This window comes from Chenopodium quinoa, unplaced genomic scaffold (assembly GCF_001683475.1).
Source record: "Chenopodium quinoa cultivar QQ74 unplaced genomic scaffold, ASM168347v1, whole genome shotgun sequence".
Classification (NCBI taxonomy): Eukaryota; Viridiplantae; Streptophyta; class Magnoliopsida; order Caryophyllales; family Amaranthaceae; genus Chenopodium; species Chenopodium quinoa.
Window position 1 is genome coordinate 208,534 of NW_018745477.1, and position 27,196 is coordinate 235,729.

Consider the following 27,196-nt stretch of genomic DNA (forward strand, 5'->3'; position numbering starts at 1 on the left):
TTTAATGGAGTTTAAGAGTTTTTCCCAAAATATGGAATGCTCTTTCTAACTCCCACTCAAGCACTTTACTCTAAATCCCAAGGTTGGTATTTATAGAGGAAAGTATGAGTGGGAATTTCTATCCCATCAATGTGGGATCATGAAATTCCACAAATTAATTTAAAGCTAAATTAAATTAAAATTTCAAATTAATAATAAATCTATAAGTGGCATTACCATGTGAAATGGGTTGGTGAGGACCACATGGAGAGTAGGGGACCATACTTGCTCCCCACTCAATACTCTTCTTGTGCCACATGTCCTTACCTACTTGCTCCCATATTCCTCAAGCTTCCCCATAGTGACCGGCCCTATGGCCCAACCACAAGCACAACCACGAGCCCAGCCCGAGCCTAGCCCTGCACCAAGATGCGGGCTACTGCTGTGCGCGCAAGCCATGCACTTGGTGCGGGCTTGCTGCTGTGCGTGGTTGCTAGTGCGTGCGCTGCTAGCATGCCTAGCTTGCGGCAGCTAGCTGATGCACGCACCACGTGCACGCGGTTGCTAGTTGTTGCTGTGCGTGGCTGCTAACACGGTGCGCTAATACACACCTAGCCAGCCATGCTAGGCTCGGCTTGGTGCGCTTGCTATCCACCTATGCTTGGATATTTTTGCCCCTAGCATTCAGATGCTCGGGGCATTCCGATGCTAGGGGTATTTTGGAAATATGGTCGATTTATTATTATTTTGCGCGTCTCGTCTTTTTATTATTTTTTACTCGACTTCCGACGATCAGTTTCGACGCTCCAAGCTCAAATTACCGACGTGTAAATATTTAACACTCGGGCGACGAATTAATTTCTTCCGAATTAATTCGTCGAGTCGGTTCGTATATTTTGCTTGGGTGTGACCCGAAGGGATCAGTCAAGATTAAGCTGTAATATTAATTATATTAATATTATTGATCAGAAGCGGCCTCCACCCAGGCATTCCGATCACTTGAGCTTACTGAATATATTAGCTTTCTAATAATTCTGAACCAGCTATCAGAATAATACACTTATTCGAAGGACACCATTCCTTTCAAATTTTAACTCCTTGTAGATCTGGTTCTATGAGTACTTCCCTTCTGCTGCACTAGCGAGACCATCGCCGCGCAGGTTTCCAGTCAGTGCTTCCTAGGGCAGCCTCCGTGTGGGGATGTCCACTGCGTATGTCCGAGACTAGATCATCGCGGTATGATTCTTCTCTTATTTGCCGTTTTGTGATGCTTTAGATAGACTCTCGCCTGATTGATGCTCTTTGTAGAAGCCTGAGGTGTTGTACCGACCGTGGGTCGGCCTGGCAGTCCCTAGGTTAGCCGCACAGTATTCTGCTGAGCGTCGCTATTTTTGGGGGACTTATGGAGCGACTGCATACCTTGGAGAGAGGGTTGCTAGACAACATTCCTCTGATATTTTTGTCGTTACTGCTCCTCCACCACATCACATGTTTAACGCCGCGAGGTTGTTGAGCATGTCAGAGGGAGCTGGTATCCCTTGGCGATCTTACACGATCTCTGGGCGATGCTATGCGGAGGAGCTACTGCCTTTGTTAGCTCCAATTCCTGTACCGGCTGAGGATGTGGCGGTACGATTTTTCAGCTTTTATCTTTCGTTAAGTAGCCCCCAAGTGACGCTTCATTGACTTTGTTTTTGCTTTATCAGGACGATGATGCTCAGTTCGTGCCACCCCGTATGTCTATCCATTACCAGGGGACATTTGGGCCAATTGAGGAGATGATTCCTCCGGCCCCTAAGGACGAGCACTTCGTGGAGCTGTCAATTCCTCGCCACCAGACTAGGGTAAGCCTATTTATTTGCAACTTTCGTCCATATATCATGCATGTTTACTAACTTATTTCTTTGACAGTTCTCGCGCGAGGTGGTTTCGGCGATGGCACGATGTATAGATGCCTTCCGGAGCAAGCTTATCCGGATGAGGAACGTGGCTACTTGCCGTCGGGATGACGCCGTTCAGGAAGTAGTCTTTATTTCATATGTTTTGCATTACCGCTTCGATTTTGCCTTGTTTCTGATTTTAATTCCTTTTGCAGGGTCAGCCCATTCCTTCTCGTACCTGCACGAGACCTGAGGTGCGGAGGGATCCGGCGAGGTCTAGCTCGAGACGTCGCCGCACTACTTCAGGAGGTAAGGGTGGTCGTTATGAGGCTGCCCGTACTGATGTGGAAGAGGGCTCAAGTTCCTCCTCTGAGGGTGCTCATGGTGCGCCGGTAGGCTAGGGAGAGGCTACCTCGGCTCTTAGAGGTTGTGGGATGTACGAGGTTGGCTCGTCATCGCAGTAGCCTCCGCAGCCTCAACCTCAGGTTGATCTTGGGTGGACTGGTCCTACGTTTAGTTTTCCTCCTCCTACGGAGACTGGAGCTGATACTGGAGCTGGAGCTGGAGTAGGTGGAGAGGTTACTCCTCGTACGGCGGAGTTTTATGCGATGATGGGTTTACCTCCCCGGGCGTCGTAGTTTATACCTGTGCTTTTTATTATTTATTTGACTTTGTATAGAACTTTGCCTTTTAGTTAGACTCATTTTTTAGACATATTTTGTATATACATACTATTATGAGTTTATTTTATTTATCATGTTTTTTCATTTTTTATTATTATCATTATTATGTGCATGTTTGTGTGTGCAGGAAAGTGTGACAAGTAATTTTGCGCAAAAATTCCGTCATTTTTATTATTATTTTTTTTTTTGGAAAATATGAGAAATTTTATTACCAAAAGGAAAAGTTACAACTTACAAGAGCTAAGTTATAACAAACACCAAACTCCACAAGACCTGAAAAAACAGGCCAACCAACCACCAAACAGTTCAAGCTCAATCTCCTTCCACCTTCTAGGAAGGGTTCAAGAGAAAGAGATAAGAACAACCTGAGCTCAAGCTTCCAGCCACCTTCTAGGAAGGGTTTTTGAAACTAAGCCCAGGAACACAAAACAAACACAGAGAAGGATAAACCTGCAAGCAAGAAACACCACTCATGCAGACTGTAAAAAAAGAAAACCTCCACCTAGACTCAGCTGCAAAAGCAGCAAGACTAGACAACATAAGGTAAAACACCAGTTCAGAGAAAACAACCAAGCTAAGCACCAGAACAAAGTGCTGACCTAAAAACCAGCAATAACAGAAAAACAGACCAGCAACTACATCAAAGACCAGCAATAGAAGAACATCGGCCAACAACAGCCACAAAAACCAGCAACAGCAGCAGATTTCAGCAACAGAAAACAGCAACAGATTCAGCAACAAAATCAGATTCAGCAATAGAATCAGATTCAGCTGACTTGCTGACCAGAACAACAACAGCACAGCAGAACAACAGTAAGCAACAACAACAGAATTCAGCAACAGCAGTAGATTTCAGCAACGACAACAGACAACAGCAACAACAGCAGAAACCAGCAGCATCACAGAATTCAGCAACAGCAACAAAAATACAGCAACAGCAACAAAAATCAACAACAGCCTTCAGAATTCAAAAAACAGAATTCAGAAATCAGCAACATACCAGGCAGAAATCAGAATTCAGCAACAAAAACCAGCAATAGCAGCAGAAAAACAGAACAGCAGAAGCAGCTCCCTGATAAACCGACTAAGCAATCAAGTATTTGCTTCCCGCTGGGATTCTACAGGCTGAATGGAAGACAATATCCCTAACTAGGACATCAACAGGCTTGCAACAACCATTGAACAAAACTGCATTCCTCTAAATCCAAATACCATATACTGTTTCAGTGAAGGCTACATGGATCACTTTGTTTTTCAATCTGGAACTTCTGCTGATTTTCTTCAACCATTCAATCTCATCACCAAACTGCTGAACATGCTTGGAAGCATGTAAGGTACTCAACACCTTGTTCCAAACCTGTCTAGAGTACTCACAATCAAAGAATAAGTGTTGAACACTTTCATTGCTATTCAAGCACAAGAAACCTATCCTTAGTGACAAGCCTGTCCCACTAAGCTAGCCACAAGATAAATACACTTTTAGGAGTTGCTAAGTTATGACAAATGACCCTCTTCCAAGGAACCTTATGAACTTGAGGCCTATTAGCAGCATAAAGCTTCTTGATTTTCATCTTGTTGCCCTGTATGAAACCATCCCATCCCCCTTGATCATTCACAATATCTCGACAACTCATAATCTTCTTCAAAAACCAAGAGCATTTAGCAGGGGTAGGAGTGGTCCAACAATCTTTATGCTTGAAATAATAGATATGGACCCACTTAACCCAAAGATTATCAGCCTTCTGAGCAATATCCCAAAGTAACTTAGTGACAGCTGCTTTATTCCACTCAGGAAGAGAAAGCAAGTTCCAGCCACCACAGACTTTAGGAAGACAGACATAATTCCAAGCAACCAAAGATTTCTTAGCAGAGGCAGAGGATCCAGTCCAAAGAAAGCATCTGAATCTAGCCTTGATCTCTTTCAGAATTTTGTTTGGCAAGATAAAAATTTGAGCCCAATATGTCTGAATACCAAACAACACACTCTTCATCAACTGAAGCCTCCCAGCATAGGACAAGTGTTTAGCCATCCACCCTTGGATTCTAGCAGTCACCTTCTCCACCAAAGGTCTACACTGAGTAATAGTAAGCTTCTTGGAAGAGAGAGGGACCCCAAGATACCTAAACGGAATAGAACCTTGAGAAACACCAAGAAGCTCTCTCAGCTCTGTCTGAACATCAACAGAAACTCCTCCAAAATAGACTTCACTTTTATTAAGATTAGTAGAAAGCCTGGAAGCACCAGAGAATTTTAAGAAAGCTTGGAAGAGATGGTTAACAGAAACACTATCAGCTCTAGAAAACATCAATAGACCATCAGCAAACATCATGTGAGTTAGGTTTAACTTTTCACATCTAGGATGAAAGTTAAAATCAGGAGTTAACCTAAGCTCATCAAGGCACCTAGAAAGGTATTCCATACCAATAGCAAAAAGAAAGGGAGACATAGGGTCACTTGTCTTAAACCTTTCTTAGCTTCAAAAGGAGGGGAAGGAAAGCCATTAATAAGAATAGAATAAGAGACAGAAGTAAGACAAGTCCAAATCCAGCTAACAAATCTCTAAGGAAACCAAGCTCCTGCATAACAGTAATCAAGAATCCCCACTTAACTGAATCATAGGCTTTCTTCAAATCCACCTTAACCATGCATCTAGGTGAGATAAATTTGTGATCATAGCCTTTGATCAATTCAGTTGCAAGAAGGATATTGTCACCAATGTGCTTGCCTGGAATGAAATCTGCTTGGGAATCATCAATGACCTCACCAATGATAGCAGCAAGTCTAGCAGTTATGACCTTAGAAATGAGCTTATAAACCACAGTGCAACAAACTATAGGTCTAAAATCCTTAACATGGGAAACATTAGGGATTTTAGGAACAAGAGTGATAGTTGTGCAATTCCATTGCTTAGGCAAGGTCGCTTTAGTAAAGAAATCATTAACACTAGCATAAATATCATATTTCACAATATGCCAAGCTCTCTTAAAGAAAAAGGAGTTAAAGCCATCAATACCAGGAGCTTTAGTGTTATCAATTCCCTTAAGGGCAGCATCAATTTCAGCATGAGAAATAGGCTGAATGAGATAACTCTGAGAAACAAAGCTAAGCTATTTACCCCTCCTCACAGTAACAAGGTCAACAGCGGGAAGCCAAGGAGCCTGAGTCCCTAAAAGAGACTTATAGAAGGAGATAACTTCATGATAAATAGCATCCGGATCCTTAAGAAAAACCTAGTTAGAGTCAAAGATGGAGTCAATTCTATTCCTTGCTTGTCTATTCTTCATCACTGAGAAAAAAAAATGAGAATTGCCATCTCCAAGTTTAATCCAGTTGATCCTATATTTTTGTTTGAAGATGCTTTCCTGAATATCATTCCAGTGTTTGACAACCTTAATAGCATCAGATTCTTTAGCATATAAATCTAAATCATCAGGATTCTGAGCCATTAAGTTCTGAATTCCAGCAAGCTCAACATTAGCTTGATCAATCTTCTCCTCAATGTTGCCAAACTGCTTGCTATTAAGAGACTTGATACTAGACTTCACAGAATTAAGCTTCTGCCAAACAGAACTACCAGAACCCCAAGCCTGAGAAACAGTATCAAGGAAATCAGGATGATCAGCAATACAGTTTAGAAACCTGAAAGGTCTACCTCTCCCAGCAGGAGCAGAACAAATATCCAACAGAACTAGACTGTGATCAGATAAAGAAGGGGAGATATAGACAGTCTCAACATGCCCATGAGAGGCCAGCCAAGCTTGGTTACCAAAGACTCTATCAATCCTAGAAAGAGTTCTAGGACCAGTGTGAGCCTTATTTGACCAAGAGTAGAAGGCCCCTTTGCTCTTGAACTCAGTGAGGTCCAAATCATCAACCAAACTCTGGAAATCTCTAGTCTAATAATCAGTAACATCAGTACCATGAAGCTTATCTGAAGTATGAAGAACAGAGTTAAAGTCACCAGCACAAAGCCAAGGAGAATGCTGAATAGAGATGTTCCTAATCCCTTCCCACATAGGAAGCCTATCATGAATAGAATGAAGCCCATAAATAACAGTGAGATGAATTTGAGTAGAAAGATCCTTAGAAAGGACACAACAATGTATAAACTGCTCATGAATCTTCAAGACATTGACAGTTACTCTATCTGCATTCCAACCAAGCCAAATCCTCCCTTTAGGAGAATGATCATAATTGCACACCCAAAGCCGAGAAGAGCCAAACTTCTTTTGATAACTGAAAACATTTTTTGATTTAACTTTTGTTTCAAGAAGGCCAATAACATCAACTGAATGGGAATGAAGCAACCTCTTTACAGAGGCAACTTTGTCAGGGTCATTCAGGCCCCTGACATTCCAAATAGACTAAATCATGACACCAAAGGGGGATTAACCTCACCCTCGCTTGGATTTATAGTGAAACCACCTGCACCATCCATCTCATTTGCAAATAAAGCAACAAAAGCATTAGAGGTAGAGGCAGGCTGATGAACTCTAGTTTGCTGGCTTTTTGTCTTCCTTCCAACTATTCTCCACCCCTCATCTGAGTTTTGAGAAGTATGAACCTGTGGAGTAATGACAGACTGCCCATGAACAGAAGCATCAACATCAACAACAGGAGCAAGAGCTTGGCTAGGCTTAGGAACCCAGGCCTGCTTTTGCTTAGGAGAAACAGGAGCTGGCTGCTTATGAACCTGCTTAGGCTTAGCAGGAGCAGGTTTAGTAGAGCAATCATGACCAACCTTGTTGCACTTAGAGCAGAAAGGTGGAGCCCACTCATACACTACCTTGAGCTCCAATAGTTCCTTTGAAGGACTCTCAACCAGGACAGAGTTCATCAATTTCAATCAGGACCCTAGCCAAAGACACTCTAAGTTGTCTAGTAGTACACTCATCAGCACAAATTGGCGCTCCAAGCAAACTGCCAATACGGCTAAGAGCTTCAGATCCCAAACAATTAAGTGGGAGATTAGGAAACTTAACCCAGAGAGGAACAGTTCTCAGAATTTCAGCATTAAAAATCAAATTTAAGACACCAAGGCTTAACTATTGCTGGTTTTCCAAGGAACATATGAGGACCAGAACAAAGTATAGTATCTTTATCATCACTAGAACACAGATTAATGATAAACTACCCATCATCATGCCAATAAACATCTAGTGTCTGCATATCACTCCATTGTTGGGCAATAAAACGAAGAACAGCAGCAATAGTAGGGTAATAGCCAACTACGTAGAAAACTAAAGCATTAGACCACTTTTTATTACCTGCATCAAGCTCGGATTCTTGCAATTGAGCAACTTGCTTCCCATCCTGAACTATCGGAGCAACAAAGGACAAAGGATCTCCTTTAGCAGCCAGTTTTCCAGAGAAGGGAACAGCTCGATCCTCACCATGTTTATGTGCGTTCTGCTCCGGGGAAGGTATAGAATGATGAGCAGGAACTGTCGGCTCAGATCAATGCTCAGATCTTCAAGTAACCAATGGAACATTAAACCCAGAAACCCTAGGTACTGTTCCATTAGAAATCCTCGAATCTGGCCTAGCAGTTGCTTCAACAAATAGAGAAATGGTCTCAGCATCTCTTCTAGGAATAGCACCACATGCTGGATGCACCAATGCCGGCGCCGGAGTAACCAGTTCATCCACCTCCTAAATCGGACTAGGAACAAATGAAGTGCCTCAATTCCTCAAATTCTGCAAAATTGTGTCTAAAGATTCATGAGTATTCTTCTGTTGTACTACTTGAGGTGTAGAAGTGTTCTGCTTCTTCTTCTTAGCCATCGAAATCCAAAATTGATGAAGAAACCGATCAAAGATGAAGAACCATGGAGAAGAGAGAGAAGAGAGAAAGTCAACGAAAGTCAAACCTCGTCATTTTTATTATTGATGGAGGGTATCCGACTTTCTCCCACAAAAAGAAAAAATGAAAAAAGGAAAAGTCAAATAAAATGTTGGGTTTATAATAATCTTGGAAATTAATCTAAATAAAATCCCAAAAAATTAATATAATAGCTATATTAATTAAAAAAAGGAATAAAAAGATGGTTATAAAAAGATAAGGAAGCCGTAAAGTCATTAGCAGACTCGAATTAAGGTAAAAAAAATGCGGTTTTAGAAAGCGCGTTCGACGAGGAAAATTGGCGCCAGCTGGCGCCACACGTATTGGTGTAGCGCCAGGCGCTACACTTAGCGTCTGGCGCCAAATAGCGCTGACTCGGTATCCTTCCCAGATTAAAACTGCTCCGATTTCGTGCATAAATAACCCCTTGCCCAGCCGATTCTTTTCATAATTTCAGCAAATAAAATAATTCTCAGCTTTAGAAAAATAATATCTTGTCTCTAGTCACCAAAACTTTTACCCAATACACCCATGAATGGTGTCGGTCTCTTAATGCCAAAGAAAGAAAAGAATTAGATGTGTTCCACTTGGGGGGAATTTATGGTATCAAAGGGGTAGATCTTGATTTAGATTTTTCTCATATCGCTCTAGAATATTGGGATGTTGATACTCATTGTTTTACAAAAGGGTATGATGAAATTAGCCCTTTTCCGGAAGAATTTGGTGCTATTTTAGGTTTTCCTGCAATAGACCATAGTAATCCCTTGAATAGATGCATATTATTACAAGGATTTTGAACGTTTCTTCAATTTAAAAGAAAGGGATCTATCAAAAATAGTAGATGGCAACATAGTTAATTTGAAAGAATTTGCTCGCCATTATTTTGATAAACCTTACTCCGAATCTTTTCATATATATAGAAGAAGGGCTTTCTTATTTTGTATGCTTAATCAATTTTTTCTTACTAGTGGTAAAAATAATGAGGGTCAATCAATTATAGCCACCATACTAAAACAAATTAAATCAGGGAGAAATCCAATGCCATTGATAGTTGGAGAGACCATGATTAGTCTTGATGAATTGAAAAGGAACCCAAAAGCACCTTTTCGAGGTTCTCCAATTTTATTACAGGTAGAAAAATAATACTTTTAATTACAGAAATCAAAAAATATATTTTTGTATAGTAATAATAATTTATTTGCATTGCAATTTTTTTACAGATGTGGCTAATGGAAAGGCTAGAATTAATTAGCCCTCCGGACAACATTGAGAAGTACACTCCGAATTGCTTCGTGAGGAGGAAGAAACGCTTCTCTAAGATTAGGCGCCACGAGTGGAAGAGGGTCTTCGAATCTCGCAATTTTGCTATCAAGTGGGTCGTCCCGTGGTGGAAAATGGAAAGGATGGTTGGTGTCAACAAGCAACCTTTCTGCCGTCTTCCAAGTTTGTCCCGTATGAATTATTACTATCCCTGCAGGGTAAAAAGACAATGCGGCTTACTTCAGAATATTCCTTCCGGAGATCTTCGTCCTCCCTACGAGTTCCCTGTCTCCCAGGAAGTAGACAGATTTGATGCTTATTGGAGTGCTAGACCTTTATGGGAAGTAATTACCCAAAAGGTTCCTCCTTCCTTACCCAATGATGTGAAGAAGTAGCTGCTGAAGAAACCTTCAAAGGACTTAAAGAAAAATCAGGGTAAGACTAATGTGAAGAGTCGTCTAGGTGACAAGGTGGTTCCTATTAGGGAACGCTTAGGTGAAAGAATTGAATTCAAAACACCTGCAATGCCTAGGAAGAAAATACTACAAAAGATAAGGGAAAGAGGAAAGCTGACACCCCAGAGAAAAAAGCTTGGGTAGAAAAGAAGCATGGAGTCCTAGCTGAAGGGGAAACTATCTACTCTAAGATTGAATGTAGGTCCTCTAAAGGATGCCTACTAGCTAAGGTTATGGATGAGGAGGAGGAGGCAGACAAAAATTGGAAAAGGGCTAAGGAAAGAAATGGAAGATAAGGAGCATTGCTTAGTTTCCAATTATTAGACTTAGTTTATATTTTTTATTTAAAGTTAATTTGTTTCAGCTTTATTAAAATTCCATCAATAATATAATTTTATTTTATTAATGAAATTTCAGCTTTTAATTAACGGCTATTTCACCAAATGCCACTTAGTAATTTTAAAATTCACCAAATGCCATCGGACTATTCAGAATTCACCAAATGCCACCCAGTTTTTTAAAAATTCACCGAGTGTCATTAATGACCAACGGTCGTTAACTCCGTTAGTTATTAGGGGTTAATCATGACACATGTCATGATATAATTGGTCAATTTATCTTAATTCATAAAAATTAAAAAAACAAAAAAAAAATTTAAAAAAAAACAAAAAAAAAAAAAAAAAAAAAAAAAAAAACCCCAATATTTTCCCAGCCACCCCCCACCACCGCCAAACCCTAGCCCCACCCTTATCTCGCCGGAAAACGGCCGGCCACCACCTTAACCACCAAAAATCGGTCGGGCGACACTTTAGCGCCCCACCTGACCCACCGCCGACCCCCAAAACCACCCACACAAGGTGGTGGTTAAATCCCAATCCCCTTCCCCTGCGCGCAACGCTACCCACAGTCAAATCCTAATCGCCGGTGACCCTAAACCGAACCCTAATCCCTACCTTGTCTCGACCCTTTCTCCACCTCGACCCTAAACCGACCCTCAACCCCTACCCTGTCCCGACTCTTTCTCCACCTCGACCACCACCTGAAATCGCATCCCCTTTTGCTGAAACCCGTAACACCAAAAATTAGCCATTTACAAGGGTTTTAATCCAATTTCAACAACAAAAAAACAAACTTTACACAAATTAATTCATGGGAGAGGGGGTGGTTGAATTTTGCAAGGGATGGTCGGATTTTATAGGGGAGGGGGTTAGGGTGGTCGATTTGGGGATTAGGGTGGTCGGTTTTTCATGGGAGAGGGGGTTGGGGTGGTCGGTTTTAATGGGAGAGGGGTTAGGGTGGCTCGAATTTTGGGGGAGGTTAGGGTGTGAGTTCTGGGTGGCCGTGGTGGTTAAGGTGGTGGCCGGCTGTTTTCCGGCGAGATAAGGGTGGGGCTAAGGTTTGGCGGTGGTGGGGGTGGCGGGGAAAATTTTGGGTTTTTTTTTTAAAAAAAAAATTGTTTTTTTTTTAATTTTTATGAATTAAGATAAATTCACCAATTATATCATGACATGTGTCATGATTAACTCCTAATGACTAACAGAGTTAACGACCGTTGGTCATTAATGGCACTCGGTGAATTTTTAAAAAACTGGGTGGCATTTGATGAATTCTGAAAAGTCCGATGGCATTTGGTGAATTTTTAAATTACTTAGTGGAATTTGGTGAAATCACTGTTTAATTAATTATTTACTTTAAATTTATTTATTAAAGCAATGAAAACCGAAAAAATTAATTTTCCAAAAATTCTTCGAGTACGGAAGTCGAAAATTTTCCAAAAAACACCGAAATATTCCCAGAATTTTAACTGTGAATTGGCGCCACACATCTGCGATTGGCGCCGGCCACGGCGGTCTGGCGTCAGGCGACGGTGCCGTCGTCGGGCGCTAATGATCGTCGACTGGCGCTAATGCTCATCTACTGGCGCTGGAACGTTTTCCGTGACGCCGATATTTCGCCGATCTTCTGTCGAATTTTTAATTAATTCTGGGATGTGAGATTTTTGGAAAATAAAGTGGCCGCACCCGTAAAGGGTTGCCTACGTATCCTTTCTTAAGGAATCTGGCCAAACGTAGCTCTCTTGAGTATCCTACTCAAGTAATTATGGGCAGTATTTCTTAAGTTGGTCAAGATTTGTCATGTTCGAGAACTCATTGCCATCCATATCAGTTAGTTTTGTTGCACCTCCTGACAGGATTGTTTTGACAATGTAGGGTCCAAACCAATTAGGTCTAAATTTTCCCCTTGGATTTAAAACATTTTTCCTTAATGCTTTTAACACCAAGTCTCCTACTTTGATGTTCCTTATCTTGACCTTCTTATTAAAATGCCTAGCCATACGAGTTTAATAACACTGAGTGTGATGTAGAGCTTCTAGTCACTTTTCATCGAGTAGAATTAGCTCTTCATATCTTTCCTTAGTACATTCGACTTCATCGAGTTTACTCTCTAATGCAATGCGTAGAGATGGAATTTCTAGCTCGACCGGTTGTACGGCATCCATTCCATATACCAAGGAAAACGGCGTATTTCCTGTTGATGTGCGGATTGACGTACGGTAACCCCACAATGCAAAGTGAAGTTTGTCAGGCCAATCCTTATAATGTTCCATCATTTTCTCGATGATAGTCTTTAGAATTTTATTGGCTGCCTCGACTGCTCCATTTGCTTGAGGCCTATAAGGGGAAGAATGATGATGTTGAATGCCGTATTTTTGTAGCGATTCTTCACATTCGGCTTGAAAGTGAGTTACATTGTCACTTATCATTTCATGTGGGACTCCGTATCGACAAATAATATTTCACTCGATAAAGAGTGCTACATGTTTTGCAGTGATTTTAGCGTATGATTGCGCTTCAACCCACTTTGTGAAGTAATCAATTGCTACTAGTATATATTCGTGGCCTCTGTTCCTGGGGGAGTGATTTTGCCGATGATGTCAATTCCCCATGTAGAGAATGGCCATGGCGATGTGTAGGTGTAGAGCAAGGATGGAGGAACATGTAGTAAATTGGCATAGATTTGGCACTTAGGGCATCTTTTTACATATTGATGGCAATCCCTATTCATTGTAGTCCAATAATATCCTTCTCGCATTATTTTTTGGACTAACATTTTTCCATTTATGTGCGTGCCACAGATTCCTTCGTGGACTATTTCATTGCTCTTTGTGCATCCTTTTTTCCTACACATAAGAGAGCTCGACCCTTAGGTACCCTTTTATGTAGCTCGTTGTCTATGAGTACATATTGGGAAGCCAAAAGCCTTAATGCTCGTTTTTCTCTTTTGTCAGCGTGGGGAGGGTATTCTCCTTTGGTGACATAATTGAGTATATCCGTGTACCACGATTCTTCTTCTTCTTCTTCTTCGTCTTGGACTACTTCGTCGTCTTCTATAGCCTGGATGTATGCTGGTTTGTGCCTTTTCTCTATAGTTAGAGGCATTTGCTCGATTTCCGTGGGAATCCTAACCATTGAGGCTAGTCTTGCCAAGGCATCAGCGAATTGATTTTCTTCCCTAGGTAAATATGTGTATTCTACCTTCTTTAACTGATCGGTAAGAGTTTCCTGATAGGTTTGGTAAGGGGCTAGACTTTCGCTCCTTACTTTCCACCTTTTAGATATTTGATTGATAATCAAATAAGAGTCTCCAAATATCCTTAACTTTTTTACTCCCAATGCCAAAGCTGTTTCAAGGCCTACCACGCATGTTTCATATTCAGCAGCATTGTTGGTAACGTCGAAATCAAGCTTTATGGAAATTGGAACATGCTCTTCTTTAGATGATACTAGTAATACTCCAACGCCACATCCCTTTTGGTTTGAGGCTCCGTCGAAGTACAAGGTCCAAGTATCATCTTCAGTAACCATTAAGTCTTCATCTGGAAATTCATTGTCTTGTATTGGCGTCAATTCTTCTATTGGAAAGTCTGCTAGAAAGTCTGACACCACAGATCCTTTGATAGCTTTTTGCGGCATAAACCTTACATCAAACTGGGCTAAATTGACTATCCATCTTGATATGCGTCCATTAAGTGTAGATTGCTCGAATAGATACTTGAGTGGATCTAATCGGGAGACTACGAAGACAGTATGCACTAACATGTAATGTCTTAACTTGGTTGTGGCTCACACCAAGGTGAGGCACAACTTCTCAAGTGGCATATAGCGTGCTTCGTATTCGAGCATCTTCTTGCTTAGATAGTAGATTGCATTTTCTTTGCCTTCTACTTCTTGTGCTAGCATAGCTCCCATTGTATCTTTGGTAACCGTCAAATACAACCTAAGAGGTATTCCGGGAAGTGTTGGTGCTAATACAGGATTATTTGTGAGATAGGCTTTGATCTTTTCAAAGGCTTTTTGACACTCGTCATCCCATATCACTGGTACATTCTTCTTGAGCTTTTCGAAGATTGGTTCACATATTGTCGTCAATTTTGATATGAACCTACTTATGTATTGCAACCGGCCAATAAATCCTCGAATCTGTTTCTCAGTTTTGGGCGGTGGCATCGACATGATTGCTTTGATCTTGGTTGGGTCTATCTCTATTCCACTAGAGTTTATGACATAACCCAAAAGCTTGCCTGAGGTGACTCCAAAACCACACTTAGATGGGTTCAACCTCATATTATATTTTCTTAGCCTTTTGAAATATTTTCTTAAGGCTACTTGATGGCCTAGACGGTCTTTTGATTTTACAATCATGTCGTCGACATATACTTCGACTTCTTTATGAATCATGTCATGGAGTAAGGCAGTTGTTGCACGTTGGTAAGTAGCACCCCCATTTTTAAACCCGAATGGCATTACCGTGTAGCAGTAAGTGCTCCATGGTGTTATGAAAGTTGTTTTCTCCATGTCTTCTTCTGCCATGAGAATCAGGTTGTAACCTGCGTACCTATCCATGAATGATAGAAGTGCGTGATTCGCCGTGTTATCTACCAGAATGTCGATGTGTGGTAAAAGGAAGTCGTCCTTTGGACTTGCCTTATTTAGATCTTGATAGTCGACACACATTCTTACCCTTCCATCTTTTTTCGGAACTGGGACGACGTTGGCGACCCATTCGGGGTATTTGGATACCTTGATGAAACCTGCAGTTATTTGTTTTTGGACTTCTTCTTTTATTTTAAGAGCTACGTCGGGTTTCATTCGACGTAACTTTTGTTTTACAGGTTTCATTCCTGGAATAAGTGGTATAGTGTGATGAGCTATTTCTCTATTAATGTCTGGCATATCTTCGTATGACCAAGCAAATACATCGATAAATTCTTTAAGTAAGTTAATTAAATTTGTTCTTTCTTGTTCATTAAGTTTTAATCCGATTTTAACTTCTCTATAATTGGTTGAATCATTTGAGATATCAACCGTTTCAGTTTCTTTAATTACCGGTGTTTTCTTTTCGAGTGTTTCCATTGCTTTAATAATTTCTTTATCTTTTTCATTGTTAGTTAAGCAATGCTCGTCATCTTTGGTTAGAGAAGAACACAACAAATAAGGAGAAGAACAAATATTATTATACTCTGAGATCATTACATCAAAGAGTGATATGTCCTCAGGAACTTAATCACTAACTATTCTAGGAGAAGAAATAGAAGGGGAAGGTGTTACTACTAAAGACCTAGATGACTCTATAGGGAGAGACTTCGACTCAGACGACTCTTCAAACATTGGTCCTTGCCCTGTCGTGATGGATATTTTTCTTCCACTTGGAGTAGTCACCTTGACGGTCTTGCGCCACCCTTGTAGTGATCCTTCAGCTGGAGTGATTAGCTTTGAGGGATCGAAGCTTTCACTTTGTAAGACTGTTTGAATGAGCGAGGAGTTATCTTCTCTGTAAGTTGGCTCATTCTTTTCTCGCCCAAATAGTAATCCCATGACATTAAAGTCAAAGCGTGGGGGTGCTTTCTCCTTATGGACAGGAGTTGGGATTTCATCTGTGAAATAAAAATCCAAGAAAATCTCAAATCCCGGTTGCCTTATGCCGTTTACAACAAATCTCGGGAAATTCATGGCATGGATAGTCCTCTCCTTCTTTTAGAAATTGACCATTAAGTGTAAGAGGGTACTGATCCATTGGGATTGATTTCTTTTGAGTGCGAGCGTCTCTACACGCCTTTGATTTTTCCTAGGCTCGCTTGAGATCTTTTCGAGTTGGTTCGAAAACAAGTCCGAAAGTGTCTAACTTAGGGAGGCCAGGTGACTCCAGCGATTTTGCTATTCCCTTCTTCTTTCCTATGGTCATCCCAGGAAAATGTCCTTGTTTCTTCATAATAGCATTTACAATCATGTTGGAATGGGGGTCATGGTAAAGAGGGGTCCTTTCATCCTCCTAGATTAAGGAGACCTCTTCGTTAAAGCCCCATAAGTCTTCATCATCCTCGTCGTGCTCCACATTAATTATAGGATTTTCTATAGACTTGATCCTCATAGGTGAAGCATCGATGGTGATAGGAATTCCCCCAACTATAGCTTTTACTTGTTGGTGGAGAGATGAGGGGACGGCCTTTAGGTCATGAAGCCAAGGGCCCCCCAACAGCAAATTGAACGAAGCTTTCATGTCTACTACTTGGAAAGTAGTAGCATGTTCTATTGCTCCCGTCGTTATGTTCATGGTAATTTTACCAAGAGCTTGACGACGAGTGTTGTCGTAGGCCCTTATTCCTTATGTAGACAGAGTTAAAACTTCATCCCTTATGCCTAGCATCCTTGCAGATCTAAGTGGACAGACGTTGATGGCCGATCCATTGTCTACAAGAGTCATAGGGACATTCATTCTCTTGCAAACTACTGTGAGGTTTAATGCCTTGTAATGGTTGTCACCTTCTGGGGGTAAATCCTTGTCAGAAAAAGGTGATCAAATTGATTGGACTAGGAAGATCACTTGTGAGGAAGTTCGCTAACCCCTCAGGAGTAGTGTCAGAATTTATCCCTATTTTGTCCAAGGCATTCATTACTGCCAGCCTATGTCCTCGAGATGTCACCAAAAGTTTCCATACGTTCATCTCAACTTTTGTCTTCTTAAACTGATTAACGATATCATTGTCTTCAATGATAGGTATGGGAACTTGTTGTGTGGTCGGCATAGGTTGTGTTGAAACGGGAGGTTGCATTCTCCCGGATCTTGTGAGGACGTCTATCGATGAGTCTTCTTCAGCCCAAAAGTCATCCATGGAGTATGACACAGACGGTGGAGACCCTACTATATCTTTTAAGTAGACATCTTCTTCATCACTATCCCAAACTCCACTAATGGTTGCATCGTCTTCTTGTGGAACTTGGACTAGTTTCTTTTCATCAATCATTTTCTGAACTAAATCCTTGAATTTGAAACAGTTTTTGATAGTATGACCCCCTGATTGATGATACTGACAGTAATATCTATCTGTCCTTTTCAATGATTCGAATGGTCTCGATTTGAGAGGTTTGATCTCGCCACTCTCGGAGAGCCTTTCGAACATTTGTGCATATGGGATCCCAATTGGAGTGTAAATTCTATTACTCTTCTTGGGTTTTTTAGTGACTTGTAAAGGAAAACGTTTTGCCTCATAAGTCGTTCTCACGGGTGTGAATTCTCTCTTAGGTTCATCTTTCGGGAGTGGAACCTTGTCATATTTCTTTCGAGTCTCATCCACTCATTCTAAATCATTGCCGAAACAAATTCAGGAATTAAAATAGAAATCCTCCCCAGTGGAGTCGTCGAAAACTATAGGGAATATTTCAAGCGTTAATCCCCTATTTTGAACCCCACTGTGATCATACACTAAAGTACGATGGCGTCCAAAGGGAAACAAGATAGAGCAAAAGAGTCGCCAACAAGTTTTAGGAACTTGTAAACCGTTCACGAGGTGAAGGTTACACCCCTTAACGATCCAAGAGATCGTCAACTCCATAAGGTCTTGAACCAAATAGGGTTCGGGGATGAAGGTACAAATCCAACCTAAAAGAGATTAAACCTGCCCTAATAATAGGCCTCTACTTTATTCTGATCGTATTCATGTGCACTTTCTGACTAACATGCAATCAATATGATTAACCCTAAACCTGTTTATCTATGTTGGTTGAATATTAATGCACAAATAAATTATTATTGGTGATCACTTGAATTATAATCATATTAACCCTAAACAAGATTATTAATTATCTTATTAAGCGTGATTACAAGTACCAAATTCCCTTTAAACATGCATAAAAGGCGTGATCAAGCAATAACAATAAATATATATCAAGCAACATAATAATAAATAAATAATAATAATCATAATAATCATAATCATAATCAAAACAATAATCATCATAATAATAATTATAATGATCATAATCATAGTAATCATGTTGAAGCATAATAATAGCAAGACCCTAGGCATGATACTAACAAGATTAATAACAAACCCTAGCATGTCACTAAGCAATAAAAATCAAATATTTAACCCTAACATGATACTAACATGAATAAATATTAAGAAGAACATAGGAAGCATCATAACAATCATACTTAATATTAAAGTTACCCTAGACATGATACTAGGAAGATCAAAACGCCATAACATAACATTAGGAATCATAATAACAATCTAAGCATGATTTCTACATAATAACATCAATAAAAACCATTAAAATACTTACTTTGATGCCTCGTACCTCTTTCTAATAACAAAATACACACGTTAGTAACTTCAAGGAAAATAATAAAATCAAAGAATTAAATTAAATAATTGAAAGAGAGAATTGGGACCAAACCCTCAGAAATTAAAACCTTTCACGTCTAGGGCGAAGGCAACTTCGAATATGGCTAGGTGTATCTAGATCTAATGAATGCGGAATTTTGTATTTGAGAGAAGACTAGTTTAGAAAAGAGAAAAAGAGAGAGAAATGGTAGATTGGAGATTAGAATTGGTGATTGTAGGTGATTGTGGAGGAAAACTGATTATTATTGATGAATCAAAACGGATTTTACGACGTTATTTATAAAGAAAATAAGCCAAAAGATAAAATATCAAAACAGAGTTCTGGCGCAGATAAAATTGAATTAGCGTCAACGCTGGCTATTGGCAGCAGACGCCAACATTAGCGCCAAACGCTACAGCTGGCGTTTGGCGCTGATTCAGAAATTCACGCGTTTTCTAAAAATCAGATAAAAATTGTCGTACAGAAGGATAAAATCGTATTTTTCCTCAAAAATGCTCTTTGATTCTAATTAAAACTCTGAAAAGTCAACAAAAGTCAATTTATCAATGCTAATTGAATTAGGAATGAAAAGAACCTTCTAGAATAATCTGGAAGACTAAAACCATTCCTAATTGCATTAGGAATGATAAATATATATATTAGGCCCTCCCCTAGATCATTGGGCCGCATATAAGGCTCAAACCGGGCCCAGTTTAGTAAATTGGCCATAACTTCCTCAATATTCGTCGGAATTGGGCTTATAATATATCGTTGGAAAGCTCTTGTCAAGCCCCATCCAACTACACTGCTATTAGACCCATATCATGGACCAACCAAACTGGATTGGCTGTTTTCTTAAAATAAGTTTTCAAAAACAGAGAGAAGAGAAAAGAAATTAAAACTATCCGCAACACTAAACTTTCCACACTTTCACTTCAGTCGATTATGATTCGACGTGAAAGGTACTCGTCACTTGGTTTAGTTTTGGGGAGACACAAATGGGTGTCTACAATACGCAAATTTAGGCCTGGAATTGCGCACCGTGTCACGGCAGTTCTGCCGCGCCACGGTGTGCAATGACGTGGCACGGTGCATTGCCCCCGTTTGACGGTGCTTTGTACCGTGTCACGAAATTCTATGCCTAGTTGCATGGGTTCATGACCCAATAGAGCTACGTTTGGCCTGATTCCTTTTTAAGGATACGTAGGCAACCCCTCAAGGGGGCCCGGCCACTTAAAAAAATAAAATCCTTCCTCCGTCGATCAAGTACTAAAAAAATCGCCACGGCGGAATTGCACCAAAAAAAAAATTATTTGCCGCGCCACGAGAAACTTCACCATGTAATAGCAATTTCCACCGTGGCACGATGGAAGTCCAGAAAAAAAAAAATTTGCTGCGCCACAGGGAATTCCACCGTGGCACGGTGGAATCTCAAACTTTGCGATTTTTTAGTGACGCAGACTTTGCGAATTCTGTTATTTGTTCAACTTTTTTTTATTCTTCCATTACGTCCGAATTCTTTGACTCGGATATATATATATAAAAAAAAGTCATTGAAATTTTTATTTAAGGCAGAAATAAATATGCTATTATTATTGAAATAAATGTGACTACAACTATTGGCATCATGCGCCTTATTTTAAAAATAAAACCTATAAATCATATAAGCAAAGCAATATTGATCTAATCCTTCTTCACTTTAGGAACCTCCTTCTCTTTTTCAACTAGGTCGGCCTTCACCATTAATGTGTCTTTCGTAGCCCGAACCGTCACACCCCTAGTTGAACTTTCACCCCTTTTACCTTTCTTAGAATTCTTTGGTTGCTTCTCTCTATAAACCATCTTCTCCTTACCCTTTCCTTTCACATAATTCTTCCTTTTATGCATTATAGGAGTCTTAAACTCAATCCCTTGTGTTCTCAGACCTAGTCGATCTTTAGGAGGCGCTTTCTTACTTCCAAGACAGCCCTTCACATCAAACTTATGTGATCCGACTCGTTCCATTCTACTCCTAGGATTCAACCATGCCTTGTATGCATTAGATAAGGGAGGAGGAGCTTGGTTACTTGCAGAAACGGTCCACAAAGGTCTTTTAATCCAATAAGCCTCGTACGTGTGAATGTTACTTTCATGCAAAGATACTTCACGAGGGCTATCGTTATAACGTGGAACTACTTGTTCAAGTCCATATTGTCGCATCAATCGAGAAGGACAATAAAAAGTCAGCCTTGAGACACTAGGAATGCAACAATACGAAGTATCATTCATACCAACCATCCTAGTAAGTCTCCACCAAGGCACCACCCAACGAATGGAAAATTCTCTCTTTGCAAAGAAATTCTTCCAATCTTCATACGACATGTTCACAAAGTAATTCTTCTTCCTGCAGACTAGATCGTTGGGACAATATTTTTCAATATCGTCGGGGGCTTCAAAAAAATCTAAACACTCCATCAACCAAATCTGCAAAATAAAAAAAATCAGTCGAAGAAAAAAAATAAAAAATAAATAAATAAAATAAAAATAATTTTTTTTTGCAGAATCTACTGTGACACTGCAGAATGCACCGTGACACAGTGCTTGTTTTGTGTCACGTGGGCTATTCAGAGTGTGTTTTTACCTGCAACAGTACTAGAGAGCCCTTCCTGACGGCTTTCCGGTCAGCTTTTGCTTCGTCAAGGCCGCGCAAAGTTTCCCCAAGGCACGTAGGCATAGGAGATCTCCCAGATTCAACATGTTCAAGTACAGACGCTAGACAAGCATGTCCTACCTTACCGTTTGCAAATAAAAGCTTCCTAAACATGAAAAAAAATATAAGCCCTTCAAAGGTATACATGATAAGACTCAGAGACAGGGCGATTGAAATATAAATTTGCAAGTTTTTCTTAGTCTACCTCATTACCACGCACAATTCTATTTAAATCTGGATCTGTCAGATTCAGATGGCGTTTAAAGTCTTGGTAATAATACTCACGTAGGGTAGGAATGGGAATAAGATTTCTGGCAGGAAACCCAAAGATGGCACCGAATTCCTCCGGCAGGGGACATATTTCATCGTAATCAAATTTAAAACAATGTGTTTCTGGACTCCAATAGTCTAATGCTGCCCTAAGAAAATCATGTTCAATCGCTACATGTCTTAGGGCTAATAAACCCTTGACATGAAACAGTTCCAACTCTCTTTTGTCAGCATTGGTCAAAGAATAAGACAATGCGCAATGTATTATCAAAATTCTAAGACTTATTATTGAAATATGAAATTCTAATTATTTTATGTTTCGTAATTATGCATATCACGAATATAATGGTCCTATTTTATAGCAAAAACGCTTGAAAATACTCAGAAACTATCTTTCTATACGCGTAAACCACACCGTTGCAGAATACGCGCATCGTGACACGGAAATTTCCACCGTGTCACTTGAATTTATGTCGCGATACGGCAGCTTTTGCCGTGACACGGTGTACAGTGCCGTGTCGCGGTGCCCACGCGTTTTCATTTTTTATCCTTTACCTATGTTTAATTTATCCAGATTTTTATTGTTTTGTCTTCACCGTTTATCTTTTAATTCTGTTTTTTGAGAGTTTCATTCCTAATAAAATTCTCAATAGCCTTTAATATTTATTTTTCTTATTATTTTCTATCTTTATTTTTTTATGTTATTATTTTTTTTACTATTTCTATTTATCTTTATTATCTATTATTTTATTTTATTATTTATTATTTTATTTTATTATTTATTTATTCTTATTTCTATTATTATTATTTTTATTTTATTTTTGTTTTTTTTCTTCTTTTGGGAAAATTGTAAAACTTATCCTTTTTTTTCTTTTCTTTTTACTTTTTTTTCTTTTGCGGAAGGTCGGTACCCTCCAGTTACGTTTTTTTTCGCGTCATTAATAAATACACGATCACACACAATGAGTCTCAAGCACACACTAATACACACTAATGCATAAACTGTGAATAATGTACAAAGTGAGTCATGATGCATAAGCAGCGTCAAGTGTCATCAACTAAAGTACAAATAAAGACCCTCGGTCAAAAATCTGTAGAACTAGAAGAGTGAGGATTAGTGTCATCTCCAACCTGTGAATACGGGAGCGGTGAGCCAAAGAGCCCCGCCATCATCCGGGTACGAGGAGTAGTATCCCTACTAGTGCCTGTAACTCCATTAGCAGCCAAACTCAAGGTAGGACCCGTCAAACTGGCAAACGGCATAGACTGACTCCAAGAGGTAGGAAGCGTTGATGGAGGCATCGTCCCATACATTAGAACTGAAAACAAGCGAGGCACCGGTGGAGGAAGCGCCCCAGACAATGGAGCTGATTATAAACCCTGATCCACAAGAGTGATGACTGGCCTGAACTCAGGCTGTGAAGACTGTGAAAATGAATGTCGATGCAACTGACCCTGAAAGTGTTGGGATGGTTGGGAAGACTGCGGCTGCTGCCACTGAGCCTCCTGAAACGACTGAGAATGCCGTCAAAACTCGGGAGATCGTCTGCCACGACTAGGCTCCCCCTCGTCCGAGCCTCTATGCCTCGAGCGCGGGCGGGACCTCCGACACTCCTGAAAGACACAATATCAAAAGATGTCAATGGTGAAAGATAGAACAAATGGCAAAAATGAAAAAAGTTAACATACCTCAAGAACATCGCCAGAACCGCCCCAACAACTCGCACCATGCCGAAGATTGATGATGCAGTACTTCAAAGTGTCAACCAGCTTCATGAAGCCCATCATCTCCGGGTGAGTAGGCTGAGAACAAATCAAAGAAAAATCAGTAACAAGCGATATTTAAAAGGATGAATAATGTATCAAAAGGCTTACCGGCTCAAAAACATTAGGCAAAGAATCCTGCGCCTGTCTGAAACCCTTTGGCGCGTCAACAATATGGTCCTCAGTAATACCGATCGGCCCCGGGTAGCGGACGGATTGAGGCGGGATCTCAATCTTCCCCACACGGCGAACAGTCGTCTGAAATTACGATCGAATAATCAGGTTATTCGACGGTTTAAACAGAGACTAACAATAAAATTCTCAAAAAAATTATACCTCAAGAAGACGGGGTGGAGGAGCCAAGGAGGGAAGCAAGTCATATGAATAATCGCCCTCCATACGCACAAGCTCCTACTACGGAAAAGTGTAGCGCTCTCCCCTATTTATCAACTCCCTAAACAAGCGTGAGTCCAGCATCGACTCCGGTGAAGACAAGGGCACCACGAAACAATCACCACTGTGCTAACGAACAACACGGGATACTGGATATCAATAGCAACTTGAAAACCATAAAAAGTTGCAATGAAACGTCGAAAATAACGTCAAGGTAGAAAATAACAGGCTACAAAAGTAATTCTTACACCAACAGAAGAGGTGCCTCAGCGAAGCAGCCCGCGTAGCGTAGAGACAGACTCCACTCGTGACTCGCCTCGGTCACGCCAGCAGGCTCCGACAAGGAAGTCATGGACCGCTCCATGACGTCGTTGAGGGGCCAATCCCGAAAAGTACTCATAGAACCATAGTTGCAATCAAAAGTAATCTCTGAGTACATGAGTCGAACAAATTAAAACAAAACAAGAAGAGGAAAGATCGTCACCTCTACAACTCTCTATAAACCGTAGATAGTGACTAGGGCCTGGTCATTCAGCTACCTACAGCCATGACGTAGCGACAAGAGAAGATCGGCATATCCAAGGCTGGCCTAACTAAAGGATCCTATCTCACTAATCCTGACCAAAGAAGGAAGGTAGCAAACGAGCGCACGCGAACTCCTATCATGAGAAAGAGTCATGGAAATGAGAATCAAAATGAAGATCCGCACTCGCTGCTCAGGTGATGTCTCATCCATGTCAAAGCCACGGGCTAGAACAGAAGCCAACTATGGTTCCCCGCTCCTAGGACCACCTTGAGACACCGGCTGAGTCCTAATGTGCTGAACGATCGGACCTAATAAATCAGCTGCCTCAGTCGCCTCCTGAGAAAGATTTGACATTTGCTGTACGACCCGGTCGGTGAAGCGTAGACCACTGATCATGCTAAAATCTAGAGGGGTCACTATCTCTCCCCCCAAGTAAAGTGAAAAGAGTTGGTAGTATCCCAAAAATACTCCAACAACGCGCGAACGACTGTCGCGCCACAACCCCGAGGGTTGCGAAACCCTATGACCGCCGAATAAAAATCTACTAAACCAGCAGATTCCCACAAGACGCTCGTAACAGGATCCCTCGTGATAATCCCGTAAAGTCGAGGAATAAAATCTCCGGCTTTGGAACCATGATGGCGAAGCGTGCCATCGAGTATGCCGGCAAGTGGACGGTGAGAAACATGGTTCTCACGGCAGAAAACCAACACATATGACGACCACGGAGGTGGAACCCACCTGCCCCTACTCGAAGAAGGACGAGGCTCGGTCTCTAGGGCATCGTCGTCCATGCCCTCAAGAACTGTGGGAGTGTCCTCCTGAAAAGCCTGACGCCTGCCACGAGTGGAAAGATCGCGATCCCGTTGTCTAGGCATGCTATTACAAAAATAAAAATCTAAATACTTAGCATCATTTCCTAAGTTATTTGGTTATTTATTCAAAAACAGCTTAATGGTTATCTCAAGTTGCATTTTCTATTATACGCTAAATTTTTACCTCAAGGCTAAAAATTTGCAAAATAATGGAATTATTTCTAGTATTTAGTTTCTCCATGACAAACTAATACTATGTTCTCCTAATTGCATGATACTATGTTCTCCATGAAAATATAGTACATACACAAAACAAAACATGTTTCAAAATTGCACAAAAACAATTGATCGACACATCATGGCATATTTTACAAGATCTACAACCAATATATCATCAATACAAGTGCAAAGGAACGACAAAAATAACAAGAACACCATTTCACAAAAGTAGTACCAAAAAAGGGGGATTTGCTCAATTCTTCACCAAATCATGTAATTTTTGTCTCAAATCGCTAACAGACACACATACATACATATACAAGCTAATTCATGGCAAGAATTTCAACATAAAACCTCAAAATCAAAAATTCCCAAATTAGTTTTTTTTCAAGGGTTTTTTTTTTATGAAAGCTACTCAAATTGAAGCAAAATTTGAGACATAAGCAAGAGAAACTTACATAGATTATTGTAAGAAATCGGAAATCAAGAGGATAGCACAAAATTGGAGCGAATTTGGTGGAGAATTGAGCTCCAAAAAGCCCGAAAGATTGTTGAATCTGTGTAGTGCAACCACCGCAACCACCGCGGCACGGTGGCTAAACCTCGTGGCACGGTAATTCCTCCCGTGTCACGGTGACCCCCCAACAGTAGCGACGAGAACTCACCTAGCATAATTCGAAGTTGCCTTCGCCCTAGACGTGAAAGGTTTTAATTTCTGAGGGTTAGGTCCCAAATCTCTCTTTCAATTATTTAATTTAATTGTTGATTATTATTTTTCTTGAAGTTACTAACGTGTGTATTTTGTTATTAGAAAGAGGTACGAGACATACAAGTAAGTACTTTAATGGTTTTTATTGTTATTATGATGTAGAAATCATGCTTAGATTGTTATTATGATTCCTAGTATCATGTTAGGATGTTTTCCTTAATTTGATGTTTAGGGTGACAACAATAAATTCCTAGTATCATGTCAAGGGTAACTTTAATATCAAGTATGATTAGAAGTATGATGCCTTTTATGTTCTCCCTAATATTTATTCATGTTAGTATCATGTTAGGGCTAAATATTTGATTTTTATTGTTTAGTGACATGCTAGGGTTTGTTATTAATCTTATTAGTATCATGCCTAGGATCTTGCTATTATTATGCTTGAATATTAACATGAATATGATTATGATTACCATCCGTAATGAGTTAAAACATAGGGTTTTTTACACGTAGGAAATTTGAGGAATATCTTTCACAACTAGGATCGAAATAATGCTGCGAGAAACTGGAAAATTTTATCGAGCACAGAAAGCTGCTGAGGCATGTAGGAACTAGCGTCAGCAAAGAAAGATTAGCGCCAACATTTTGAGTTTAGCGCCAGACGACAACCTCTGTTTCCAGGCGCTAAAGCCAAAAAGCGGCGCTGGCCTCTGTTTGCTGGCGCCAAGTTCTTCTAATACTTAACCAGAAATGTGCGTTCTAATTTTGACCAGTTTTTAGCACTGTTTGCTCGATCCTACTTCCTGATTGAGTTTTTCACACTTTTCTGAAACTCATGTGTGTTCTACATATGGACATAACCCTGTGGGAATTCGTTCTCCATCTACTTGATTGAACGATCTGAGAAACAAAGGGTACATCCGAGAATGTTGAATTCACCAAACCATGAAAGCGAGTTTTTCTAAAATTTGCGGTGTCCCATCCACTCGCACCATCCCTTCACTGTTAGGCTTCCGCGCGGTTCTTCCGGACAATTAACCATGGA

At 40.4% G+C, this 27,196-nt stretch overlaps 1 protein-coding gene across 1 annotated transcript; it reads right to left on the reverse strand.

Annotated features, from left to right (window-relative positions):
• Positions 1–5,002: 5,002 nt before the first annotated feature.
• Positions 5,003–7,380, reverse strand: LOC110715167. The gene is made up of 5 exons (XM_021893734.1): positions 6,942–7,380; positions 6,491–6,831; positions 5,854–6,439; positions 5,669–5,709; positions 5,003–5,617 (listed from the first exon to the last, which is right to left on the reverse strand). The coding sequence occupies exons 1-5, from the start codon at positions 7,378–7,380 to the stop codon at positions 5,003–5,005; spliced, it is 2,022 nt and encodes a 673-aa protein (XP_021749426.1).
• Between the last annotated feature and the right edge of the window lie 19,816 nt (positions 7,381–27,196).

Coding starts and splice junctions, on each gene's coding strand:
- LOC110715167 (XM_021893734.1), bottom strand. CDS start 7,380: ATGAACTCTGTCCTGGTTGAGAGTCCTTCAAAGGAACTATTGGAGCTC. Junction 6,832..6,941: donor CACTATAAATCCAAGCGAGG/GTGAGGTTAATC, acceptor ATTCCCATTCAG/TTGATGTTATTGGCCTTCTT. Junction 6,440..6,490: donor GTGCTGGTGACTTTAACTCT/GTTCTTCATACT, acceptor ACTGATTATTAG/ACTAGAGATTTCCAGAGTTT.